Below are 23,207 nucleotides of genomic sequence, written 5' to 3'. Positions count from 1 at the left end.
TCATATCAGACACCCTCCTGCTAATCAGTATCTTTCTTAAACTATTGTGCCCAAAACTGGACCTAGAACCCCAGGTGGGTTCTGGCTAGAGCAGAATAGACCGATAGTATGAGATGTGCAAAATTGGGAGAAGGGAGTTTCACAGAGCATTGCCCTTGAGGGGTGTAAGGTAAAGGTAAAGGGACCCCTGACTGTTAGGTCCAGTCGCGGACGACTCTGGGGTTGCGGTGCTCATCTTGCTTTACTGGCCGAGGAGCCGGCGTACAGCTTCCAGGTCATGTGGCCAGCATGACTAAGCCGCTTCTGGTGAACCAGAGCAGCGCACGGAAACGGCGTTTACCTTCCTGGCAGAGCGGTACCTATTTATCTAATTGCACTTTGACGTGCATTTGAACTGCTAGGTTGGCAGGAGCTGGGACCGAGCAACGGGAGCTCACCCCGTTGCAGGGATTCAAACCACCGACCTTCTGATCAGCAAGCCTTAGGCTGTGTGGTTTTGACCACAGTGCCACCCGCGTCCCCTTGAGGGGTGTAGAAAGGTACAAAATGCCCTGGCAATTAAGCCTGTAGTTTTATTACTTATTAAATGTGGTGTAGTGGTTAAGAGCGGTAGTCTCGTAATCTGGGGAACCGGGTTCGCGTCTCCGCTCCTCCACATGCAGCTGCTGGGTGACCTTGGGCCAGTCACACTTCTTTGAAGTCTCTCAGCCCCACTCACCTCACAGAGTGTTTGTTGTGGGGGAGGAAGGGAAAGGAGATTGTTAGCCGCCTTGAGACTCCTTAAGGGGAGTGAAAGGCGGGATATCAAATCCAAACTCTTCTTCTTCTAAATTTATATTCCACCTTATTTCCTCCAAGGAGCTCAAAGTGTTATACGTGATTCTCCTCCACATTTAATCACCACAACAACTTGTGAGGTAGATTAGTCTGAGAGGCAGTGACTGGTCCAAGGTCACCCTGTGGAATTCATGGCCAAGTAGGGATTTGATCCTTGTCCTCCAAGATCCTAGTCTGACACCACTGCACCACATTGGCTCTCACAAGGAGAAGCCAAGGTAGAGTCATAGGACCAGGTATCCTATTTCCCACAGTCGCCCATCAAAAAAATGGTTCAGGAAGCCCACAATATTCTGGCTTCCTGCTTGTCCAGCAGAATTGGACAGGTATCGTTTTAGCTTGAAACTGATACCTGACATAATTTGCTCCCTGGACCAATATAACATCTTTTGCCTGGGGCAAGAATCAATTATCTAAAATGGGTTTGCTCTGGAGAAATGGTCAAGAATGGTAGTTTGTTAAAAAAAAAGAAAAATTGTGGCCTGGGGTAGTAAAAAATCAGCTAGGCAACATTTTTGGCAGAAATCGCTACCTGTCAGGATCTGCTGATTATACCACGCTTGTTTCCCAGCCTTAGGAGCAGATCAGGCTTGCTTAATCCAGGCTGATCTTTTCTGGAACCAGCTCCCTGTCAAAACAGCTGACCATCTGCTTCCCAGTGCCAAAGGCAACAGAATATGATGGGCAGCATGTTGGAATGACTCTGTTGCCTGAATTGCTTCCTTTCAAATATCTGATGGGATATCATTAATGACAGCCAGGTCATTGAAACCTGCCTGTCGGAATCTCCTGCCTGCCCGAACTCTTAAACATTTGCTACAGGAAAAAATTAAACCCATTTCCCACAGCAAACATATAAAGTATGGATGTCACAGATGTGTGTACATGCATATTTGTTTATAAACTTATACCTTCAACCAAATAAAAATTAATAATAATAATAAACCTTCATGTTGGCTCACAACCAAGGCAATAGAATAGAGTAAAACTGTTAAACCAGATCCATAAAACATCAGCAACTAAGATCAATAAACATTGGAAGTAAAATCTACTTAACAGCTTTTGAGTCCAGGCTCTAAAGTATGAAGCCCTGGTGAAATAAATGTTGTTGTTTTTCAGGATCCCCTAAATTATAGGGCTTAAAAGAGTCGAAATCCCTTAGGTACATATGAAGCTGTGTTCTACCAAATCAGACCACTGGTCTGTCTAACTCAGATGTTGTAAACAGCTTTTAGATGTTTTACAATCAGGCGTTGTATTAATTTTTAAATAAATAAATAAATAAGTATTGTCTATACTGACTGGCAGCATATTTCCGAGATTTCTCCCAGTCCCACCTGGAAATGCTACTGGGATTTGAACCAGGGACCTTCTGCATGCAAAGCATCTGCTCTGCCACTGAGCTACGACCCCTTCCCCAGTTTCTGATATTTCTCTTCTGGATGAGGGACACCCTCCCCCCCCCCACACACCTCACATACACAGTGCCCTCCACCTGATATGTGCCAAGGAGGCATCACCTGAAGAAGTGATCTTCTGGTCTTAAACTACACTGTGCATACAGATTCAATAATACTCCCTCTCAAATATCCCAATTGTATATAGCAGGGGTAACCAGCATGCTGCTCCCCAAAGATACTGTGGACCATAAGTTCATCGCTTGCTGCCTGGGACTGATAGGAGCTGTGGTCCATGACATCCAGAGAGCAACACATTTGCACCTTTGTTGCAAGGGGTGCCGCTTCTTGAATTTAACCTGGAAAGTAAATTGTAACCAACAAAGCTATAGAGGATTGGACAAATTCATGGAGGAGGCTATTACTGGCTACTAGCTACAATGACTATGCTCTGCCTTCATGGTTGGAGGCAGTATTGCTTTTGAATACCAGTTGCTGGAAACTGGAGGAGGCAAAGGTTGCTGTTTTGCTCAGAACCTGCTTGAGGACTTCCTGTAATGAGAATCTGCTTAGCCACTGTGAGAACAGGATGCTGAACTAGATGGACCACTTTTGGTCCGATTCAACAAGCTCTTCTTATGTTCTTAGTGTCGGGTGGGGGGGGCGGAGAGATGACAAAGTTGAAGCCAGCATCTTTAATTCTGAAGTTAATTTATATCACGAGATCTCTGCTCCTTTATGTGTTTTGTGTGTGAAGAAGTGACCTCACATTAGGAGGGAAAAACAACTGGCGGCTTCTGAATAGACAGGAAACAATTCCTCCCACGAGCAATTATAACTCCGGGAAAGCAATTTGAGATGGAGGCACTGGTTCCTCATATTGTGTTTCAATTTGAGGGTCAACAATCCAGCTAGGTGATGTAGTTCTATAGCTGTAGCAATTGAGTTTTTCTGTGCATCATGAAGTTGATGGGTACCACAATCTGATGCCGAGACAGCTAGCATATTGCTACAGGACACCTCAATCTCTGCCAAGCAGTAGCAAAATTCTAGGGCTCTTGGCACTTAACCAGGGTTTGTGTTCCTTTGGACACTGTAGTGTTTTTAAGAAATCCTGTAGTATTTCTGTACTTTAGTGTTTTTAAGAAATATGGTTTATCCACACATATTTACACCTAGGTTTAGGTGGAGGGGGTGCAGAACATTACATCCCAGTAGTGTATGCAGAATTCATCATGCGAAAGGCTGGGCTGGATGAATCCCTAGCCGGAACAACCTCAGATATGCAGATGACACAACATTGATGGCAGAAAGTGAAGAGGAATTAAAGAACCTTTTAATGAGGGTGAAAGAAGAGAGTGCAAAATATGGTCTGAAGCTCAACATCAAAAAAACAAAGATCATGGCCACTGGGCCAATCACCTCCTGGAAAATAGAAGGGGAAGAAATGGAGGCAGTGAAAGATTTTACTTTCTTGGGCTCCATGATCACTGCAGATGGTGACAGCAACCACGAAATTAAAAGACGCCTGCTTCTTGGGAGAAAAGCAATGACAAACCTAGACAGCATCTTAAAAAGCAGAAACATCACCTTGCCAACAAAGGTCCGTATAGTTAAAGCCATGGTTTTCCCAGTAGTGATGTATGGAAGTGAAAGCTGGACCATAAAGAAGGCTGATCGCTGAAGAATTGATGCTTTTGAATTATGGTGCTGGAGGAGACTCTTGAGAGTCCCATGGACTGCAAGATCAAACCTCTCCATTCTTAAGGAAATCAGCCCTGAGTGCTCACTGGAAGGACAGATCCTGAAGCTGAGACCCCAGTACTTTGGCCACCTCATGAGAAAAGAAGATCCCTAGAAAAGACCCTGATGTTGGGAAAGATGGAGGGCACAAGGAGAAGGGGACGACAGAGGACGAGATGGTTGGATAGTGTTCTCGAAGCTACCAGCATGAGTTTGACCAAACTGCGGGAGGCAGTGGAAGACAGGAGTGCCTGGCGTGCTCTGGTCCATGGGGTCACGAAGAGTCGGACACAACTAAATGACTAAACAACAACAATGTCTCTTGTTGCTGTCCTCCTAAGTTCAGCAAGCTTGGGCCCAGAGCAAAGCCAGCCATGTTCCCCGGTCTTTTGGTGCAGCATCTCCCAGCCAGCGCACATGGAGTTCTGCCCCTCCCTTCTTCTTCCCAAAAACCATTATTCTAACAGTACTCAAGCCTCGTGTAAAAAGGGCATCTTTTTTCCTATGACAACATCATGCCCCTGTAACCCTGGCAACGTCCTCTTCCAGCTTTGCTATTGTCTTTTGCTAACATATAGCTTGGGGATGAATTCCAACCCCTTTTTTTCTGACACTTTTTGTCTCTCACCTATTGTCAGGGTAATGACCCTGCCATCACCTGTCTTTGTTCTTTGATGGCACCTCTGTCAGCCAATCTTCTGAACAGGAGAACTGACTCAGCCTATATTTTTACACTGTGCCTGGCACCTTCCCAATACTCCAAATGCTAAATTCTACCATATACTAGCAATAGTGTTGTTGTTATTATTATTATTATTATTATTATTATTATTATTATTATTATTATTAAAGACAAACAGTGAATATATTCAACTGTTTTCAGATAGCCTATTCCAAAGTTAGCCCTCTGATGTGACTCACCTGGGGCTGGGGGTATGAATCAGAGAGTGGTCCAAGCTATCTTGCCCTTGGCACATTCTCTTTAGCACAATTTCCTTGGTGGTCTTTGAGTGTCACCCAAAGAAAAAATATTGTTATGAAATTGTGGGGGGGCAGATCCCCATAAATTTTTAATTTAGTAAATTTGCACAAACAGAAAGAGTTTTTGAAAGAAAATGAGCTGAAATGAAATAAATAAATTAGTAAATAAATGCACGTTAGGGAAAGAAAAGGAAGAACAGGAAACTATGGTGGGAGACAGGTATGAGGAAACAATAAATGAATAGATTTAGGAAGGGAGGAAGGAAATGTTAGAAAAGGAGAAGAAAGGAAGCAGCCTGAAAGAAACTAAGGCAGTGCAGAAGAAATACAGGAAGAAAGGAGGTGAATAAGTTTAGGAAGGAAAGAAAAGGAAAAGATTTTGCAGTAAGGAAGGAAATAAATGTTAGGAAATAAAGAAAAGGAAGAAGATGCATTCTGAGGAGAAACTGAGGCAGAATGGAATACTAAAGCAAAGGTTTAGAAAAAAGGAAGGAAAGAAGGAAATTTAGGAAGGAAAGCAAAGGAAGAGGGAGCATTTTGTGGTTGACTAAGGCAGAGAGAAAGTCAGGAGTGGAAATAGTAAACAAGTGGAGAATGAGAAAATAAACGTTAGGAAGAGGAGTTTGAGGTAAAACTGAAGCAGAGTGGGAAAAAGTGAAGAATGGTTTTGAAAAAGGAAGTAAAGGTTGAGAAGGCATCTGGGGGTAACTGAGGCACAGGGAGACAGAAAACAGACGGCGGGGGGGAGAAGACCCCACCCCAAATATCTCCCTGTGGTGGGAGGGGGTTGCCTTCATTAACCCTTTCTTCTACTTGCCGCCCTCTCCCCGCCACAGGCACAGCCCGGGTCTCGCCGTCTTCGCCGCCGCCTCCCCGCTCCTTCTCTTCTCGCGGGCGGAGGGAGGAAGGCGGGCGGGCGGACGGACGGGCGGAGGGAACAGCCGGGCCGGTTTGAACCAGCGGAGGCGGCGGCAGCAGCAGCAGAAGAAAAAGAAGGTGGAAAGGCGGCGGAAGGGACCCCGGGATAAGTCTGGGAGGCGGTCCCGACCGTCCCTCCCGGTGCCTACTGCGGAGAAGGTGGAGGAGCTGTGTTCCCTCCGAGCATGTGAGGCTGGGGAACGAGCAGCGGAGGGCGGGAAATGGAGGCGGCTGGGCCCGGGTCCGGTTGGCACTGCGCAGGAGGCTGCTGGCGGTGGCGGTAGGCCCGGGAGTTTGCCTTGGCAACGAGGCCTTAGGGGGAGGAGGGCCTGGCAGGGGACGGGAGCGGGGCGAGCGAGAGAGGCAATGGCTGTTGCGGTTTTAGAGTGCTGGTTTGGCGCGGGAAGGGAGCCCAACGCCAGGGGCAGGGCGGGGAGAGGGAGCGTTCCCCCCACTAATAATAATAATGTATTAAGTTTATTTGCCGCTTTTTTTTGCTATGTCAACTCGAAGCGACTTACAAAAAAACGAAAACGAAATACACGTTGAAGCGAGGTGTGGCGAATCCGTTCGTCAAAACACCTCATGCTCCGTACCCTTCAGGGCGAGGATCCACCTGCAGAGGCTCTTTCTTTAAAGCGGATATTTAGCGTGTATTTAAGGACACAGGATTTCGCCTTGGGCTGAGTTAGGCAACTGGGTTCCGTCCAGCTCAGTACTGTCTACACTGACTGGCAGCAGCAGCGGATCTCCAGGGTTCAGCCCTGCCTGAGGATGCCAGGGGTTGGGACTCAGCATGGGACTCAGCATGCAAGGCAGGTGCACAGGAAGCTACCTTCTACAGATCCGGAGCAACTGTTCCATCTAGCTCAGTATTGCCCACACTTATTGGCAGAATCCAGACGGTCTTTCCCAGCCCTACCTGGAGATACCATAGGGCAGGCATGTTTAAAGTCCATTTTGGGGGCCTAATCCGGCCCACCGGTTGGTTTAATCTGGCCTCTGTGGCAGTTTATTTCCTGGGGTAAAATCCTAAAAAAAACCCTCAACAGACTTCAATCCTAAAAAAAAGCTCAACAACTTTGAGGTAAAATAATTTTTAAAAGCCCAATAACTTCAATCCTTTAAAAAGTCAACAACTTTGGTTGGCCCTCACGGCCCTTCGCTTCATCAAATCTGGCCCTCTTTGAAAAAAAGCTTGGACACCACTGCCATAGGGGATTGAACCTGGAGCTAAGCAAAGCATGTGCTCTACTACTGAGCTGTCGCCCTTCCCTAAATTTGCATATCCTAATTTACATGTACAGGTACAAGTTTAGAAATTGTGATTGTGACTTTGTCAGTGGTGGTGCATTTGCTTTGCATGCAGAAGATTCAATCCTCAATGGCATCTCCAGATAGGACTTACCAGCCCTTCATCTGCTATTGAAAGGGTATTAGTTAATATAGAACATGTCGTATGTAGAATTTGATTGGGAAACTTCAGTGCATTGGCTTTCTGCATAACTGTGGCATTGTGTTAATATGCATCTTTTCTTTCTTTTTGTGTTAGGATGGTGTAACAACTTGCCTGAGAACCAGTACCTGAGCGGGCCTCCTTGCTACCAATTAGGATGTTTCTCATGGACACCCCCCCTTTGGTGGCCCTCCAGAGGACATGGGAGCCCTTTGTCCCATCGAGGAACTGCAGGTACCCCATCTGCTTCTCAGAATCCGAAGATGATATTGCTAGGACAGCTGTCAGTGCCAAAGTCCAGATGATCATTAACAACCTCCAGAGCGAAGAGGCATCCTTGGATGCCAGCTGCAGTGAATATGGCTGCCTTATGCAGAAAAAGCAGAAGGGAACCAAGGTCAGGAGCCCCAAGCTAAGGGCCGGCGGCAGGACGCTGCAGAAACACATTGAGTACACCCAGAGTCACTGTCCTGCCGACTCTGATGGCATGGAGGTGGAAGAGAGCTCAGAATTTGGCCCTCTCTCACTGAATTCTGACAGTGATGATTCCGTTGACCGAGAAATAGAAGAGGCCATCCAAGAGTATCTAAAAAACAAAGGCCAGTGCATTTCACCACTGCCAAGCGAGGCCAAGAGTTTGCACAGTGTAGACAATGCAGATTGTAGTTTGTTCCCTACAGATGTGAAGTTGAATGAGGTTCAGTGCCCCTGTTCCCCCAATTACTTTGAGGGAGATATTGCTCCCTCCCCGTGCAGTGTGAGCAGCAACGACTCTTTTGAACAGAGCATCAAAGCTGAGATAGAGCAATTCTTAAATGAGAAGAAACAGCAATCAAGGAAAAAGGATATAACACTGGGGAGTAGGAAACTTCACCAGAAAGAGACCCAAGAGAAGTTGGCAGTTAGGAACCGGAGAGAAAGTCGGCAAAGGTATCTGAAGCGAGAGCAGGGCAAGCCGCTCTTCTTAAGGCACCACCTGGAACTCGGAGGTGCCAATGCTCCTTCTAAACAGGAGTCAAAAACCAATGGAGAGGAGCTTGGTGACTTCAGTACAACAGGCCAAACAACCTTGAAAACACCTTTGACTGGTCATTCCTGCATCCTGGAGCAAAGCAGAACAGGCAAGAAAAGGCAGGCACTTTGGAAAGCCAGGGAAGAGCAAACCTTTCAAAGCATAGACATCTCTGATTCAAGTAGTGACGATGGCATTGAAGAAGCTATCCAGCTGTACCAGCTGGAGAAAACCAGGAAGGCAGCAGACTCCAAAGCAGGCCACGCTCCTTTTCCGAAGGAAGAGTTTGGGGCCATCAGGATAAAAGATATATCCGCCAGGTTGATGATCCGTTCAGTAAAAGGTGCATTGCCAGAGATCCCCAGGAAAGCTTTGAGCAGGAAGGGGAGGCAAAGCTGCTCTAAAGCAGCAGAATTAAATAAGTTGGATGCCATTTGCAGCAAGACAGCAGAGAAAGGCAATGTTGGCCCTACTCTGGAAGATGACTTTGGCAAGTGTGCACTCACCTTCCAGGCCTCTTGCAGGACAGACACTGCTGCTGAGCTGATGTGTGCAGAAGCCATCCTGGACATCTCCAAGACCATTTTACCTCTCCCTACAGGAAGCAGCAACAGCAAGTCGTTCGCCACAAGTGATCCTTCATTCTGCTCCCAGAGTGTGCCGCCTTTTCAAATTGAAAGTGACAGCCACAGCGTGAACAGTGATGACAGCATTGAGCAAGAAATAAGAACTTTTTTGGCGGTCAAAGCACAAGCAGGAGGCCTGGTAGCAAAAAATGAAGGGGTCTCACACTTTGCCCAAATTCCTCCCTTCTCTGGGCAACCATTAAAACTGTCACCAAGTCAAAAAAGGAAACCCAAGGCGGGAAGCAAGCGAGACCACAGCACACAACCGATGCTGTCAAATACGCCCCAAGGGGAAGGTGGTCTGAGCATACTGAAAAACAGTAAGGTTGGAGGGGCAGTGGCTAGCTGCCAACAAGATGCTGTAACCATTGCCAGTTTAATAGATTTTGGAAACCCTTTGTCACAAGGACAGCTTGGTGCTAGAGAACTTTTTAAAAGCATGGCATGGGGTCAACAGAAGTACATCATAGAGGATAAGAGCAGTTCTTTGGACAGTGATGAGGACTTGGACACAGCTATCAAGGACCTCTTGAGGTCCAAGCGAAAGTTAAAGAAAAAACCCAAAGACCAAAGAATCCCGTGCAAGAAGAGAGTCCGGTTTAGTGAGACAGAGATGCAGATTCTGGAGGATAAAGAAACAGACTGCAAACCCAAAGCTCCCACCTTGCTGAAGAGTTGCCTCATGAGCCCTGGAATAAACTTTGGGGAAGAGGTTGCAAAGAAAGGGCCCCGAAGCATCATGAAGTCCCAAAGTCCAAAAGCCACACAGTGTGTGTTGGAATTTAAAAAAGAATGCCACACTAAGTCAGTGGCAGGGCCCAAAACTCGGGATGGAGCAAAAAGCAATCAGTGTCTTTGGGCTGCCACATCCCTGACAGACAACAGCAGTTCCATGGATAGTGATGACAGCATCGAGCAAGAAATCCAGAGGTTCTTGGCAGAAAAGGCTAAAGATTCCACAGAATTACCCAGAGCCGATGGGATTGTTGAGAACTTGCAAACTGATAAACCCCAAACAGCCATATCTAAAGCCAAGCACCAGCTGTTTAGAGACGGAGGCAATGCCTTGCTGGAATGGAGTAAAAAAGCAAAGAAGGCAGGTCCACTTATGGTTGTGTTGAGAAGTTCTCTGAAGGCTGAAGAAGAGACAATGCAAAATGCTTCTCTTTGTGACATGCAGGTGGTCTCATCTGAGTGGGATCTGTGCAGTCAAGGTACTGTGCAGACAAAACGATCCGGTTTACCTGCAAAACAGGCAGTGGTTCGAAGAAAGGTTGGCTATGATAGCAAGCTTGACCAAATAAACATTCCACCTGGGAAGGGCAAATCTGAGAACTTTAAATCACAAAATTACTTTAAGCCATTGTCTTCTTTCAAAAGGAAAAGCCCGTATGAGTTCAAAGTTTCCAGCAAGTTTATAGCAGGCCTCAAAAGCACTCAGAATAAAAAAAAACCTGTGCTTGTGGGGAAAGGGCAGGGTGAAGATCTGTCATTCAAGATGCAGGGAGGTGTCCCAGTATCAGATTTGCTTGGTAAGAGGCAGGTGGTGAGACTGCAGAGAGAGGGAGTTCTAAGATCCAGGTGTCAGGCAAGATTTAAAGAGGCAGATGTATCTTCAAGAGGGCCTTGTCCCTTTTTGACTGAGAGGCAAGGGGAAACAGTGGAAGCTTATTTATGCAATGAAGCAGTCAACCTAGCAGATATTAAGCCTTTGGAGCCTTGCTGCAGAAGGGACTCCAGTCATGGTCTTCCTTTGCACGTACCCAGCACAGCTAATGAGCAAGGGGTCAGAGTTAGCACAGTGTCCCTGCGTGCTGAGTTCCCTGATGGGGTAGAAGAAGGGAACACCCAGGAGCTTCACACCAGTTGGGAGGAGTGTAGTAAAGTTCCCAGCAGCCGTTATAGCTTGCGACAGATGGAGAATCCTTGATTGGGCAGGATAGGATAGCAGAGAAGCAAGCCCAGAAAGATTTAGTGGAAGGCTGTGCAGAATTTGTAGGTGTAACCCCAATGGAGTATGCACACTGGTGAAAAGCAAGGACTTCAGTTTGTAAGGGCTTTATTTTTTACAGCATCCGTGTGTGGGGGTTTTTTTAAGGTAAAAGCCTGCATTACAGTTAGGTTTTCTGACACCTTGATTAATCTCCATGCTGGAAGGGGTGAGGATTTTGTTGCAACATTATGAAGACTGGGGTGAATGTTCTTTTCCTCACCCTCCCCTGCATCATCCTTGAGTTACAAGGACAGAATCTTATAATTGTAGAGTTTGAAGGAATCCAAAGGGTCATCTAGCCCAACCCCCTTACCTACTCAGCACCTCAAGATTCACCCACAGTGGAAAACTTATGCCCCCCCCCGACCAAGAGATTTATCCTTATCAGATAAAGAAAATGTAATCTTTATTAAGCAGTCCAGAGTGTCGTAGTCTTCAAAGTATTCAAAATGGAAAGAGAATTTGGGACAAATGCAGACAGTCTATCTTTCCATTGAAGGAATCTGTCACCTATTACGTGGACTTGATTCCCCTCCCCTCCCCCCCCCTTTTTAAAGACTGTTCTAAGTTATTTAAAAAGTGCTTTAAGTGAGTCTTTTTGTAACAGTGTATAGAGCACCCCTAACTGCAGAGAACTGTAGTTCATGTTCATTGTACTACATCAGGATTGGAAAACTTGTGGGGTCTCCAGATGTTGCTGGAGTAAGACATTCCTGGAGCTGATGGGAGTTGTATTCCAGAACTTCTGGAAGGCACCTGGTTGGCAAGGGCTGTCTTAGACGCTTCCACAGAGTCAAGTGTTTCTTTCCAAGAGCAGGTATATTGAAGTTACTTCTTGCCTTCCTTCATAGAAGGTAAACGTGATAGCAGAAAGTGGTTGCATCTCAGAATTTGCATTCCCCCCTCCAACTAGTCTGTATATTTTTTTTAAAAAAAATGCTGCTTTCACATCTCATTTTACATTGAAACCTCATGGCAATCTGCCTCTTCTCACTATAAACCTTTACTATACATTCTTCTATTGCTCTTTAAACCCCCAGATCAGTTTATGGGGACCCTCGGGGCGGGGGGCGGGGAGAGAGGGTGCATCTGTATTCATCAGTCAAATTGCAGTACTTTGTAGCTTGTGGTTTCGATTCTGTCTGACTGAAGAAGCACTTTTGAACTTGTTTTGTATATAAGAAATGGTGTACATTCATACATTTATAAGATTTAATAAACTGGGTTCAGAGTTTGAACCATGAAACCAAAAGTTTTCTTTTTTAATGTCTCGGATGTTTCAGAGAGATTTAGGTCCACAGCCACCACTTGGTCCTCTGTCGTTTATCTTACTCAGGCTGTTTCTAAAGGGGCTTTGTCCACCCCCTTAAGGTGTGAGCGGAAAGGAACAGTTGTATTCTGTACCCCAGTCAATAATGGAGCCTCCTAGATCAGGCCAGAGGGGTCCCATCTAATCCAGCATCCTGTTCTTACAGTGGCCAACCAAAACCCCCAATGGGAAGAAGCCCACAAGCAAGACCAGAGCAAGAGAGCAACTCTCTCCGCTAATGATTCCCAGCAACTGGTATTCAGAGGCATTCTAGCTCCCAACAGCAGAGGAAGAACAAAAGAAAAACCTGCTGGAAAGGCACCTGCCTGGTATCAATAGCCAAGGTGTTCCAGAGTGTAGGTGCTGCCATACTAAAAGATGGATTTCTTACAAATGGGGAATGAGTATTATGCGGCACCTGTAACAGTGCCAGTTTCACAGGTTGATGCGGTTGTGTGAGCATTTATGGAGTAAGGTAATCTCACAGGTAAACTTATTCCAAGTTTCTGGACTTCATTGTTCTGAATCAAATAGGAACGTAAGTGGCCATATTCCAGCTCTGACTGTTGGCCTACCTAGCTCAGTATTGTCTACAATGACTGGTCTTCCCACAGTTTCCAAAGCCTTTCCAGGGTTCAGGCAGAGCATTCCCAGCCCTAGCTGGAGATGCCAGCAGCGATTGAACCCGGGACCTTCGACATGTTCCACCAATGAGCTACAGCCCTTCCCCAATTGTGAAGGCAGACAATACATGCAGATTGGTGCAGATTCCCAACATTTTAATGATGGACACAATACTATTGTTACATGGTAACCTTAATTAAACCTAACAATGATTTTCTCTGCAAGCTCTTTGCCGTGGATGCAATCCAAAGCCATTTAACCCCACTTGTTGAAGCCTACAAGAGTTTTCCAGATAGAGAGGAGCATGTAAGCAGAAATTGTTCACTGAAACTAGGGATGGGAGCCACAGGAAAAAGTTGTTTTTTCAGGAGCTTCAAAATAGTCAGTTTCCATAATCATTCCTTGGTGTCGTTCCTTAGGATGAAGGAGTGAAAGCTTAAATGGGCAGCAACTTGGCTCCCAGGTGTCCCCTACTCGCAAAAGGATGGCCCTCCAGTCCTGTAACTGGGGTGGAAATTCAGTGTGTCAAAGCAGGTGATGAAGTTTTCTGCACCAGTCACATAGCTCTTCTCTGTGTTGGTGTTGATCCCGGTATTCCGGTATGGGCCAAACTTCACAAGGTGGTTTGAGAAGGCATGTGGGGAAACATGGAAGCTGGTCTGTTGGGAAGAAAGTGGGATGTGAATGATTATCTGGAACCCTGAGGCTAGTGAGTTAACTTGAGTAGCTCAGACCACAGGCAACCCCCTCTAGGCAAACAAAATGAAAGTTTTGTTTAGGAACCTGTGCACTAAGGACACTGACTCCTGCCTAGAAGGTCACCCTGCGGTCTATATAAGAACATAAGGAGACCCTGCTGGATCAGAACAAAGGGGGGCCACCCAGTCCAGTTTCCCGTTCTCACAGTGTCCTACCAGAGGCACACTATGGGAAACTCACAAGCAGAATTCCTAGTGGAAAAGTCTTCTGCCAGTTGGCAATTCCCAGCAATGTATTCAGAGGCATACTGACTCCAGCACTAGAATTAGCATGTAGGACCTAAGGATCTAAAAAAGAGCTCTGCTTGATTAGGCCAAAGGCATATCTAGTCCAGCTTCCTGTCATCACATGCAGATGCGCACTATCAGAAGTTCCCAAGCAGGACCAGAGCACATGAGCAGCACTCCCATCCTGCGGTTTCCAGCAACAGACATTCAGAAGCATTATTGCCTCTTAGCTTATGGAGGCAGAGCATAGCCACCTTGGCTAGTAGCTATCAATAGCCCTCTTCATGCACACTCAGTTGTCCATGTCCCTAAATTTGCCCATGTCACCCAAAATTATGGCACCCTAGAGGACTATCATAATGAGGATAACTTCTCTCAAAGAACGGGTCCTTTTCTAAGGGGCAATTTCCCTCTTTCTTGGGGACAATTAGGAGTAAAGTTCCAGCTGCATTTTGAGTGCTCTTCTCATGGAGCAACTCATGATATTTTATTCATTATTATAATATCTGTAGGCCACATTTCCATTAAAAATGAAGCAATACAAAATTGCTGGTGTTTCTGCTTATCTTCTTGTAAAAACATCAATACATACTTATTGGGGTTTTTTAAAGCCATGCTCTAAAGGCCTGTCTGGATAATACCATTTTAAGGAGACATCTAAAAAAAGGAAAAAATGATTCCTACCAAACCTCCACTGGCAGGGAGTTACACAGGGCAGGTCCTCCCTAATAAAGGCTGAATGAACCAGTGTGGTGTAGTGGTTAGTGTGCTGGAGTAGGACCTGGGAGGCCTGGGTTCGAATCCCCACTTGTCATGAAAAGCACTGGGTGTGATCTTGAGCCAGCCTACCTCAAAGGGATGTTAGGAGGAGAAACCGGGGACATGTACAGTGCAGTGCAATGTTGTGGTTAAAGTTGTCGGACTAGGACCAGGGTTCAGTTCCCCACTCACCATGAAGCACACTGGGATGACATTGGGCCAGGCCCTGCCTATCACCCAAACCTACATTGCAGGGTTGTTGTGGAGAATGAGCAGAGGCAGAACTAAGTATGCCACCTTGAGCTCCTTGAAGAAAAAAAGTGGGATATAAATAAAATACATAACCTCAGTGATTGAGGTAGAGCATAAGAGATCAAGTGGTTCTTAAGGTGTACTTTGGCCTCATGATTTCTAGGGCTCTGGATTAACACAAGGACCGTGAACCTGTCTGGGGCACAACTTAACAATTCAGCAAAACGGCTCATACCGGCATTTCATGCACCGTGGGGGGTTTCCCACCGTAGTCCATGTTGGTGGTCCTGAACAGTGGGTTGGGCTCTTTAAATCTGAAAGACAGGATTCCAGTTGAATGTAGGTAATCACACGTTTCCTAATACTATTAGGACAGCCAATGCTGGCAGAAGAATTGGTCATATATATGATCTTGGCAGCTCGGACAGTAATTGCAATTCAGTGGGGGTGGGGAACCCCCAAAACTGGCATTGGACACTTGGTGCCACTCACTCTGGAACAGAGCTAAAATGGACAAAATTACATATGATTTGAGATTCCAACAGGGACTAGAACTTCCAGGCACTTTTTACATGATTTGGCATTCCTTTATGACTTAAACAGCAGAACCATCATTTTCAGGACAAGCCTGGCAAATGTGGAAGTAGTCTTTACTAGCAGTTTCGTTATTTTAACTCCTGTGCAACTGGATTTGTTATGTGCCTACTTTGTAGTTCCATTTTTCATGTTTTAATTTGCATCTGTTATAATGGTTCTCTTTGTTTTATAGACATGATAAAATGATATTTAATCATATTTACCAAAATAAAAAAGCAGGCACTGACTGGCAGCTGCTCTCCAGAGTTTGAGGCAAGGTTCTTCTCCCCCCCACCCACTCAACCTGGTGATTCCTTGAGGGGAGGGCACATCTGTTTGCAAAGCAGGTGCCCACCATCCATCCCTCTCACCTGTAGCCCCGGAACCATCCAGGGTTGTTGAATCTACGAGGCAAGGTTGGCTCCACTCTGTAGTAATCAGAGGTTCTCTGGCCCACCTCCCCATCCTTTTTCTCAAGGGAGACTGTTGCGTCTGGGCAATGCTGTTCCTGGGACATTGCAGAGAGTGTGTGTAGGGGGGGGTGTATCTTTCTGAAAGCCAGCAGTGAGGGCGGGGGAGTGGCAGGAAAGAACCCAGACCTCAAAGATGGTGGTTGGTTCTTGTGTAGAAACAAAGCCACTGGGTTGCTAGGAGACCGTACCAAGCAGGAACAGCTCTTAAAGGGACCAGCGTCTGATTTGGACACATTTCCAAGAATATCAGTATGGATTTGACACCCAGTAATACTAGGCAGTGTTGTGTGGTAGTTAGAGCAAGGTTCAAATCCCCACTCAGCCAGGAAGCTCATTCAGTGACCTTGGGCCTGTCACCGACTCTTAGCCCAATCTACCTCACAGGGTTGTTGCACACCACCTTGAGCTCCTTGGAAGAAAGATGGGCTGTAAATCAAATTCATAATACATAGGACAGGACCACCAAGTCCCACCCACCTCCACCTCTGGATTGATAGTGGGTCAAACCACTGGTTCATCTCGCTCCATATTGCAGACACTGACTGGCAGCAGCTCTCCAAGGTTTCAGATGGGACGTTCTTAGCCCTATCTTGAGATGCCAGTGGGGATTGAACCTGGGACCTTCTGAATGCAAAGCAGATGCTCAACCACTGAGCTATAGCCCTTCCCCTGAAAATAAAGTAAGCCCTGAAAAAATCCTGCATTAGAACAGGAGCATGGGTCCATATAGCTGGGTGCTGTCTGCACTGAGTGGCAGCAGCTTCTCAGGGCTTCAGACATAAGGCATCCCCCAACCCTACCTGGAAATGTTTCAGTGGGCATTGAACCTGAGACCTTCTGCATGCAAAGCAGATGCTCAACCACTGAAGTATGGCTTCTCCCATGAAAATGAAGTAAGATTCTAGTCCTCATGGTTCTGAATAAAAGGCTGAATTAAATAAGAGCATGGGAAGCTGCATTAAACCAATCAGGACATTTGTCCATCTAGATTAGTATTGTCAGCACTGACTGACAGAGACTTATTTATATACCGCCGTATACCCGGTTGCTGCTGATCTTTTAGTGGGGCAGGGTTGAATTGGATCTGCTTAATAATATAGATTAAATTTGGGGAAGAGTTCTAGTTTGGTGGTAGATAATCTGCTTTGAGTACAAAAGGTCCCAGGTTCAGTCCCCAATGGCATCTCCAGGTAGCGCTGGAAGAACCTCTCCCTGAAACGCAGGGGAGCAGCTGTCAGTCAGTTGTCAACACAAAACAAGATGGAGCAAAGTCTTGATTGAGTATAAGGCAGCTTGCCCTGTTCCTATCAATAAGATGTATTATTTGATGACCCTTTCAGGTTGTTTTGAATGCTTGTTTTTGTAAGTTAGGTCTCTGAGCCAGGCGTGACCAAAAAAAAGGGCCTTGGAGATCCGCATTTACCGCGCACGATTCACTTAGTTCTGTAAAGCTGCATTGGCGGGGAGGGAATTGCGTTCGAGTCCGCTTTGCGCTTTTGCAACAGCAGGTGGAGCTGCTACGCGCAGGGACAGGCGGCCTCTCTCTCCCTCCCTCCCTCCGACCTTCCTTCCTTCCTTCCTGCGGCCAGGAGAGGCATGATGGCGGCGCCCAGGCTCCTCCGAGGAGCAGCGGCAGGTAAGAAAAAGGAAGGGCGAACGCGGCGGGCAAAGGTTCCCCCCCGCTGGGCGCCCCGCGCAAAGCAGTTTTTACACCTGCAACGCAGGAGGAGGAGGAGGTGCAAAATAGCCTGCCTCCAAGCGCGATTCAGAACCCAAGCCCCGCGTGCACGCGTGTACGGAAAGGAAAAAAGCACGTTGTACATGCTCCAGAACTGCTGAATCGGGGTTAGGGGGTTCTCATACTCTTCTGTAGGGAAGGAAATTGGAGCCGGGGGCTACAAACCATAATGCATACTTGAGGACTTAAGAAGTGCCTGGCTGCTGGATTAGGCCAAGGGGGGCCCATCTAGTCCAGCATCCTTTTCAGGCAGTGGCCAAACTTCCCTAAAAACCTAGGGAGCTAGATAGACTCCCTCTGGACCTGGACAAATATAAGATAGAGGACACCTGTCTTGCCAGTAGTATGTGTGAAAAGGATCTTGGAGACTTATAAGACTACAAGCTGAACATGAGTCAACAGTGTGATGCAGCAGCAAAAAGCACTAACGCTATTCTAGGCTGCATCAACAAAAGTATAGTGTGCCGACCGTAGAAAGTAATAATCCTGCCTTATTTTGCCTTGGTCAGACCACACTTGGTGTACTGTCTCCAGTTCTGGGCAATACCATTTAAGAAGGATATTGACAGTGTGCACAGAGGAGGGTGACCAAGATGATGAAGGGTCTGGAAACCAAGCCTTATGGTGAACAGTTGAGGGAATTGGGTATATTTAGCCTGGAAAAGAGGAGACAGAGAGGACATATGATAGCCATCTTTAGTTATCTAAAGGGCTGTCACATGGAAGGTGGAGCAAGCTTGTTTTCTCTTGCTCCAGAGGCTGGGAACCAAATCAATGGATTTAAGTTTAGAAGAAAGACTAAACATCAGGAAGAGCATTATGACTGTAAGAACTGTTCGACAGTGGAACAGACTCCCTCAAGAGGTGGTGGGTTCTCCTTGGAGGTTTTTAAGCAGAGGCTGGATGACCACCTGTCATGTATATTTTAGTTGAGATTCCTGCATAAATTCTGTGCTGCGCCAAGAAGTACTTTTATCTGTCCTGAATCTTCCAACAGACTTAGTTACCATGCCCGCCTATTTCAGAAGTTTGTTGTGACTTACCTTCTACAAAATTGTGGTGTCCCCCCACCCTCACCCCCACCCCGGTTTCTTTCTACTCTCTGCTTGGATCAGTCCTCCCCAGACTTTGCAGCTTGGGCGCTTGGACCAAGACTCCTCCCACCCTTCAGAGGCTTTATACGACTCTTCCAGCAACAAGTCCAGAAGAAGCTCCCACTGGTGAGCATCGCTGGGGAAAGAGGAGGGTGGGAGTGCTGGATTTGGCCCTGAGATTCAAAGCCACTCCAGTCACAAGTTGTGGCTGGATTGGGGCAGGGGAGGGATCCTAGGCCATTTCAATCCTCTCTTCCATTCAGAAAAGGGCGGGGAGGGGGAGGTGTTGACGAAGGAAAAATGGGGTGAGTGACCCTATGAGAACTGGTCCTGCTGAATCAGGCCCAAGGGGGCCTGTCTAGCCCGGCATCTCTGTGGCCAACCAGATGCCCCAACAGGAAGCCCGTGGGCAGGACCCAAGCACAAGAGCCCTCTCCCCTGCTGTGGTTTCCAGCAACTGGGATTCAGAAGCCGCATAGCCATAATGGTTAGTAGCCATTTCTATGAATTTCAAAGCCACGGAAAGGTAGCCCTAAAGGGCGTGGGGCGAATAGCTGGCAAATCAAGAGGAGCTGTGATGTGTTTGTGCAAGGTTTTGATGCAATTCCCAAAGATTTCCTCTGCTCCTGTGCTATGTCATTTGGCAACTGAGTTTGAGCCAATTAGCCACTTTCCCCCCTCTTTCAGTTGATTATGACAGGCTCCTAGGGGAGCCCCTGAAAAACCCTGATTTCTTCAACGTGCAAGAGCTCTTCTCCTTAAGGGACCTCTTTGATGCCAGAGTCCACCTGGGCCACAAGAAGGGTTGCCGTCACAGGTCAGTGATTCTACCAGTTTTCTTGTAAACAGTGGTTTAATAGCATGTCAGACCCTTGATCCATAGCTATGGCTTGTCTCCCAAAAATAAAATAAGATTCTAGTCCTCATGCTTCTGAAGAAAGGGCTGAATCAAACAGAAGCAAAGGTCCATCTGGCTTAGTACTATCAACACGGTACACTGCCTACACTGACTGGCAGCAGCTCTCCAGGGTTTCAGACAGGGGACATTCTTGGCTGAAAAGTGGCCCTTCCCCTAATAAGAAAATAAAACTCTAGTCCTCATCATTCTGAAGAAAAAGTTGGATGAAATAGGGATATAAGAACTGCGTTGTACCGAGGCAAGCCAGTTGCCTATCTAGCTAAGTATTGTTTACACTATCTGGCAGCTGTAACTTGCCAGGTTTTCAGATGGAACATTCCCTTCCCTACCCGAAGATGCCATTGGAGACTGAACCTGGGGCCTCCTGCATGCAAAACAGATGCCATGGCACTGAGCCATGGTCTTTTTCTTAGACACTAAATAAGATTCTTATCATTCTCAATAAAAGACTGAGTTAATGGATTGCAGCCTGTGGCAGTTTTTCTCATCCTAGAACCACCGAAATGAATGGGCTCAAACAGCTCCTCCGCATTTCATCCTCACGAGAACCCTGTGAGGTAGGTTAGGCTGACAGCGAGTGACTGGCCCAAGATCACCTGATGGCCGAGTGCGGGGGGGCGGGGCGGCCCTTGTCCTACACTCTAACCACTACACCACACTGGTTCTCATGCATTAAGACACCCTGCAGGTTGACTGGTCCCAAGTTGTGAAGGGCTTTATGTTCAGATAGATAGATAGATAGATAGATAGATAGATAGATAGATAGATGATAGATAGATGATAGATAGATAGATAGATAGATAGATAGATAGATGATAGATAGATAGATAGATATAGATAGATACACACACATACACGAGAGAGAGAGAGATTTTGAGATGTGTCAAGTCTCCCATGGCTTTACGAAGACCAAAAACCAATCCCCACCACTGCTCATGTTTGGCCTCTGTCTCCTACAGATTCATGGAGCCATACATTTTTGGGTGCCGCCTCGATCAGGACATCATCAACCTGGAGCAGACGATGGTACACCTCCAGCAGGCTCTCAACTTCATGGCTCACGTCGCCTACCGCAAAGGCATAATCCTCTTCATCAGCCGGAACCGTCAGTTTTCCCACCGGATAGAGGCCACCGCCAAGGAATGCGGCGAATATGCTCACACTCGCTACTGGCAGGGTGGCCTGATGACCAATGCCGATGTCCAGTATGGGCTGGGTGTCCGCCTGCCTGATCTCATCATCCTCACCAACACCCTCACCAATGTCTTCGAGCCCCACATGGCCATCCGGGACGCAGCTAAGATGAACATCCCCACGGTGGGCGTGGTAGACACGAACTGCAACCCAACCCTGATCACCTACCCCATTCCGGGTAATGACGACACCCCCTCGGCTGTCGAGCTCTACCTCCGGCTCTTCAAGATGACCATCATGAGAGCGAAGGACAAGCGGAGGCAGATGGAGGTCTTGTGCAGAGGGCAGGACAAGCCTTGCTAAGGAGGCCGGAGCGGCTTGGTGGGAAACCATCCTCCCCCTACTCCTGAAAAATTCACTAGTTGGTCCCAGGTGCAAAATCTGTCAGACTGTCTTGGCTACAGGCAACTGAGCCACATTCACAGCATGTGTTTAAAACACCACGGTACCATTTTAGAGCCATGGTTTCTCAAAAGAATCCTAGGAACTGTGGTTTGTTAAGACTGCTGAGAGTTGCTAGGAAGCTCCCTATTCCCCTCCCAGAGCTACAATTTGCAGAGTGGTTTAACAGTCAATCCCTCTTCCCAGGGAGGTCTGGAAATTATAGCTCTGTGGGAGGGAAGAGGGGTCTCCTAACTCTCAGCACCCTGAACAAGCTAAAGTTCCCAGGATGCTCTGAGTAAATCCATGACTGTTTGAAGGGGTATCACAACACTTCAAACATCTGGTGTGAATGTGGCTTGTGTTAGGTCCTGTCCATACGTTTCAAAGCATTCTTCACACCACTTCAAACAGCTGCGACTTCCCCCAAAGAATCCTGAGAACTGTAGTGTGTTCAGATTGCTGTGAGTTAAAAAGAGACCATGCTGTTCCCCCTCCCAGAACTATAATTCTCAAGCTTTCCCTGTGAACAAGGATTTATTGTTAAATCACTCTGGGAATTGTAGTTCTGAATAGGGTGGAGGGTGTCTCCTAACAGCTCTCAGCACCCTTAACACACTATAGCTTCCAGGATTCTTTTGGGGGAAGCCATGAATGTTCAGAGTGGTAACAGAGTGCTTTAATTGTGTGTTTTAAGCGTGGCCTCAGGTTGTGATTCAAAGCATGCTTGCAAGAAAGCAAACGGATGCATACCACGTATAACGCTGAGGCTATTTTCCCAGGAAACTTCCCCCTAGAATGCAATAACTTTCCTTCAACCCCACAAGATGTGCCATTCCGCCTCACCTTTGCTGTACGTCTTGACCAGGCTTCCTCAACCTCTGCCCTCCAGATGTTTTGAGACTACAATTCCCATCATCCCTGACCACTGGTCCTGCTAGCTAGGAATCATGGGAGTTGTAGGCCAAAAAGCATCTGGAGGGCCAAAGTTGAGGAAGCCTGGTCTTGACTGTCCCATCATTAGTTTTAAAGCAACAGCAGCTCTGAAGCAGGATGTGTATCTGAAAAAGTTAATTGTGAGAAGAGGATAGCGTACAACATTTCCTAGGACAGCAGGAGTGGGAAACATCTGGGGCCGTGCAGGTGCTTCTGAACTACAACTCCCATCATCTCTGACCGCTGGCCACTCTGGCTGGGGCTGCTGCAAGCTAGAGTCCAGCAACATCTGGAGGGCCACAGATTCCCCAGACATCCCAGACTGTCCCAAAGTATGGGTAGAGAGCAGTGGTAGACTGGGCCAAATGCCTTTGCTTCTGCATTGGAAGTTGTTTCTCTCTTGCACCCTTTTTTCAACCTCATGTATGTTTTCCCTTATAAAAAATAAAGATATGTTTGCAAACAGAAGCATTTATGTATTTAATTAACAACATAAAAAGAGCCCTGCTGCTGAATCCGGCCAAAGGGGCCCATCTAGTCCAGCATCCTGTTCTCCCAGCTGCCACTTAGATGCTTATTATGGGGAGCCCCCAAGCAGGATCCAAGCCCAAGAGCACCTTCTCCCTTCCTGCAGTTTCCAGTGACTGATATTCAGAAGCATCACTGCCTCCAACTATGGAGGCCAAAGGATGGCTACCATGGCTAGTAGCCACTGACAGCCATCTCCTCCCTGAATTTGTCCAGTCCTGTTTTAAAGCTATCCAAGTTGGTTATCAATGCCTCCTGCGAGAGCAAGTTCCACAGTTTTAACTGCAATAATTAATCTAGTTAGTTTGTGTGGGGGTTTTTTAAATACCCTGTCCTTTCTCAAGGCAGCGTTGAAATTAGCAAGCAGGGGAGATGTGCCAGTCTTGTTTCCAACATTGTGTATTACCTGGAGTTCCTTCTCTCATTTTATACCTGCTGACCAGAAGCCTGCGCTCCTCTTTCTGTTTTCCAATTC

At 46.8% G+C, this 23,207-nt stretch overlaps 3 protein-coding genes across 5 annotated transcripts; 2 read left to right on the top strand and 1 right to left on the bottom strand.

Annotated features, from left to right (window-relative positions):
• The first annotated feature begins 5,785 nt into the window (after positions 1-5,785).
• PPP1R26 (protein phosphatase 1 regulatory subunit 26) lies at positions 5,786-12,215 on the top strand. Of its 3 annotated transcripts, none has more exons than XM_083596288.1 (2): positions 5,786-6,035; positions 7,429-12,215. In XM_083596288.1, the coding sequence occupies exon 2, from the start codon at positions 7,490-7,492 to the stop codon at positions 10,898-10,900; it is 3,411 nt and encodes a 1,136-aa protein (XP_083452414.1). In that variant the 5' UTR covers positions 5,786-6,035; positions 7,429-7,489; the 3' UTR covers positions 10,901-12,215. The 3 variants fall into 3 exon arrangements, with proteins under 3 accessions (XP_083452414.1, XP_083452412.1, XP_083452413.1); XM_083596286.1 differs by having other exon boundaries at positions 5,786-6,063; XM_083596287.1 differs by having other exon boundaries at positions 5,873-6,156.
• An 811-nt stretch (positions 12,216-13,026) lies between these two features.
• On the bottom strand, positions 13,027-16,122 carry PIERCE1 (piercer of microtubule wall 1). Its single transcript, XM_083596610.1, has 3 exons — positions 15,841-16,122; positions 15,129-15,207; positions 13,027-13,555 (listed from the first exon to the last, which is right to left on the bottom strand). Exons 1-3 carry the CDS (start codon positions 15,984-15,986, stop codon positions 13,367-13,369), a joined length of 414 nt encoding a protein of 137 aa, XP_083452736.1. The 5' UTR covers positions 15,987-16,122; the 3' UTR covers positions 13,027-13,366.
• A 1,317-nt stretch (positions 16,123-17,439) lies between these two features.
• On the top strand, positions 17,440-22,672 carry MRPS2 (mitochondrial ribosomal protein S2). The gene is made up of 4 exons (XM_083596590.1): positions 17,440-17,578; positions 18,796-18,900; positions 19,462-19,591; positions 20,653-22,672. The coding sequence occupies exons 1-4, from the start codon at positions 17,539-17,541 to the stop codon at positions 21,188-21,190; spliced, it is 813 nt and encodes a 270-aa protein (XP_083452716.1). The 5' UTR covers positions 17,440-17,538; the 3' UTR covers positions 21,191-22,672.
• Positions 22,673-23,207: the final 535 nt, after the last annotated feature.

This window comes from Podarcis filfolensis (assembly GCF_964270895.1).
Source record: "Podarcis filfolensis genome assembly, chromosome: Z".
NCBI lineage: Eukaryota > Metazoa > Chordata > Lepidosauria > Squamata > Lacertidae > Podarcis > Podarcis filfolensis.
Note: the sequence above shows the minus strand (reverse complement) of the source record. Positions and strands in the feature narration are given on the sequence as shown.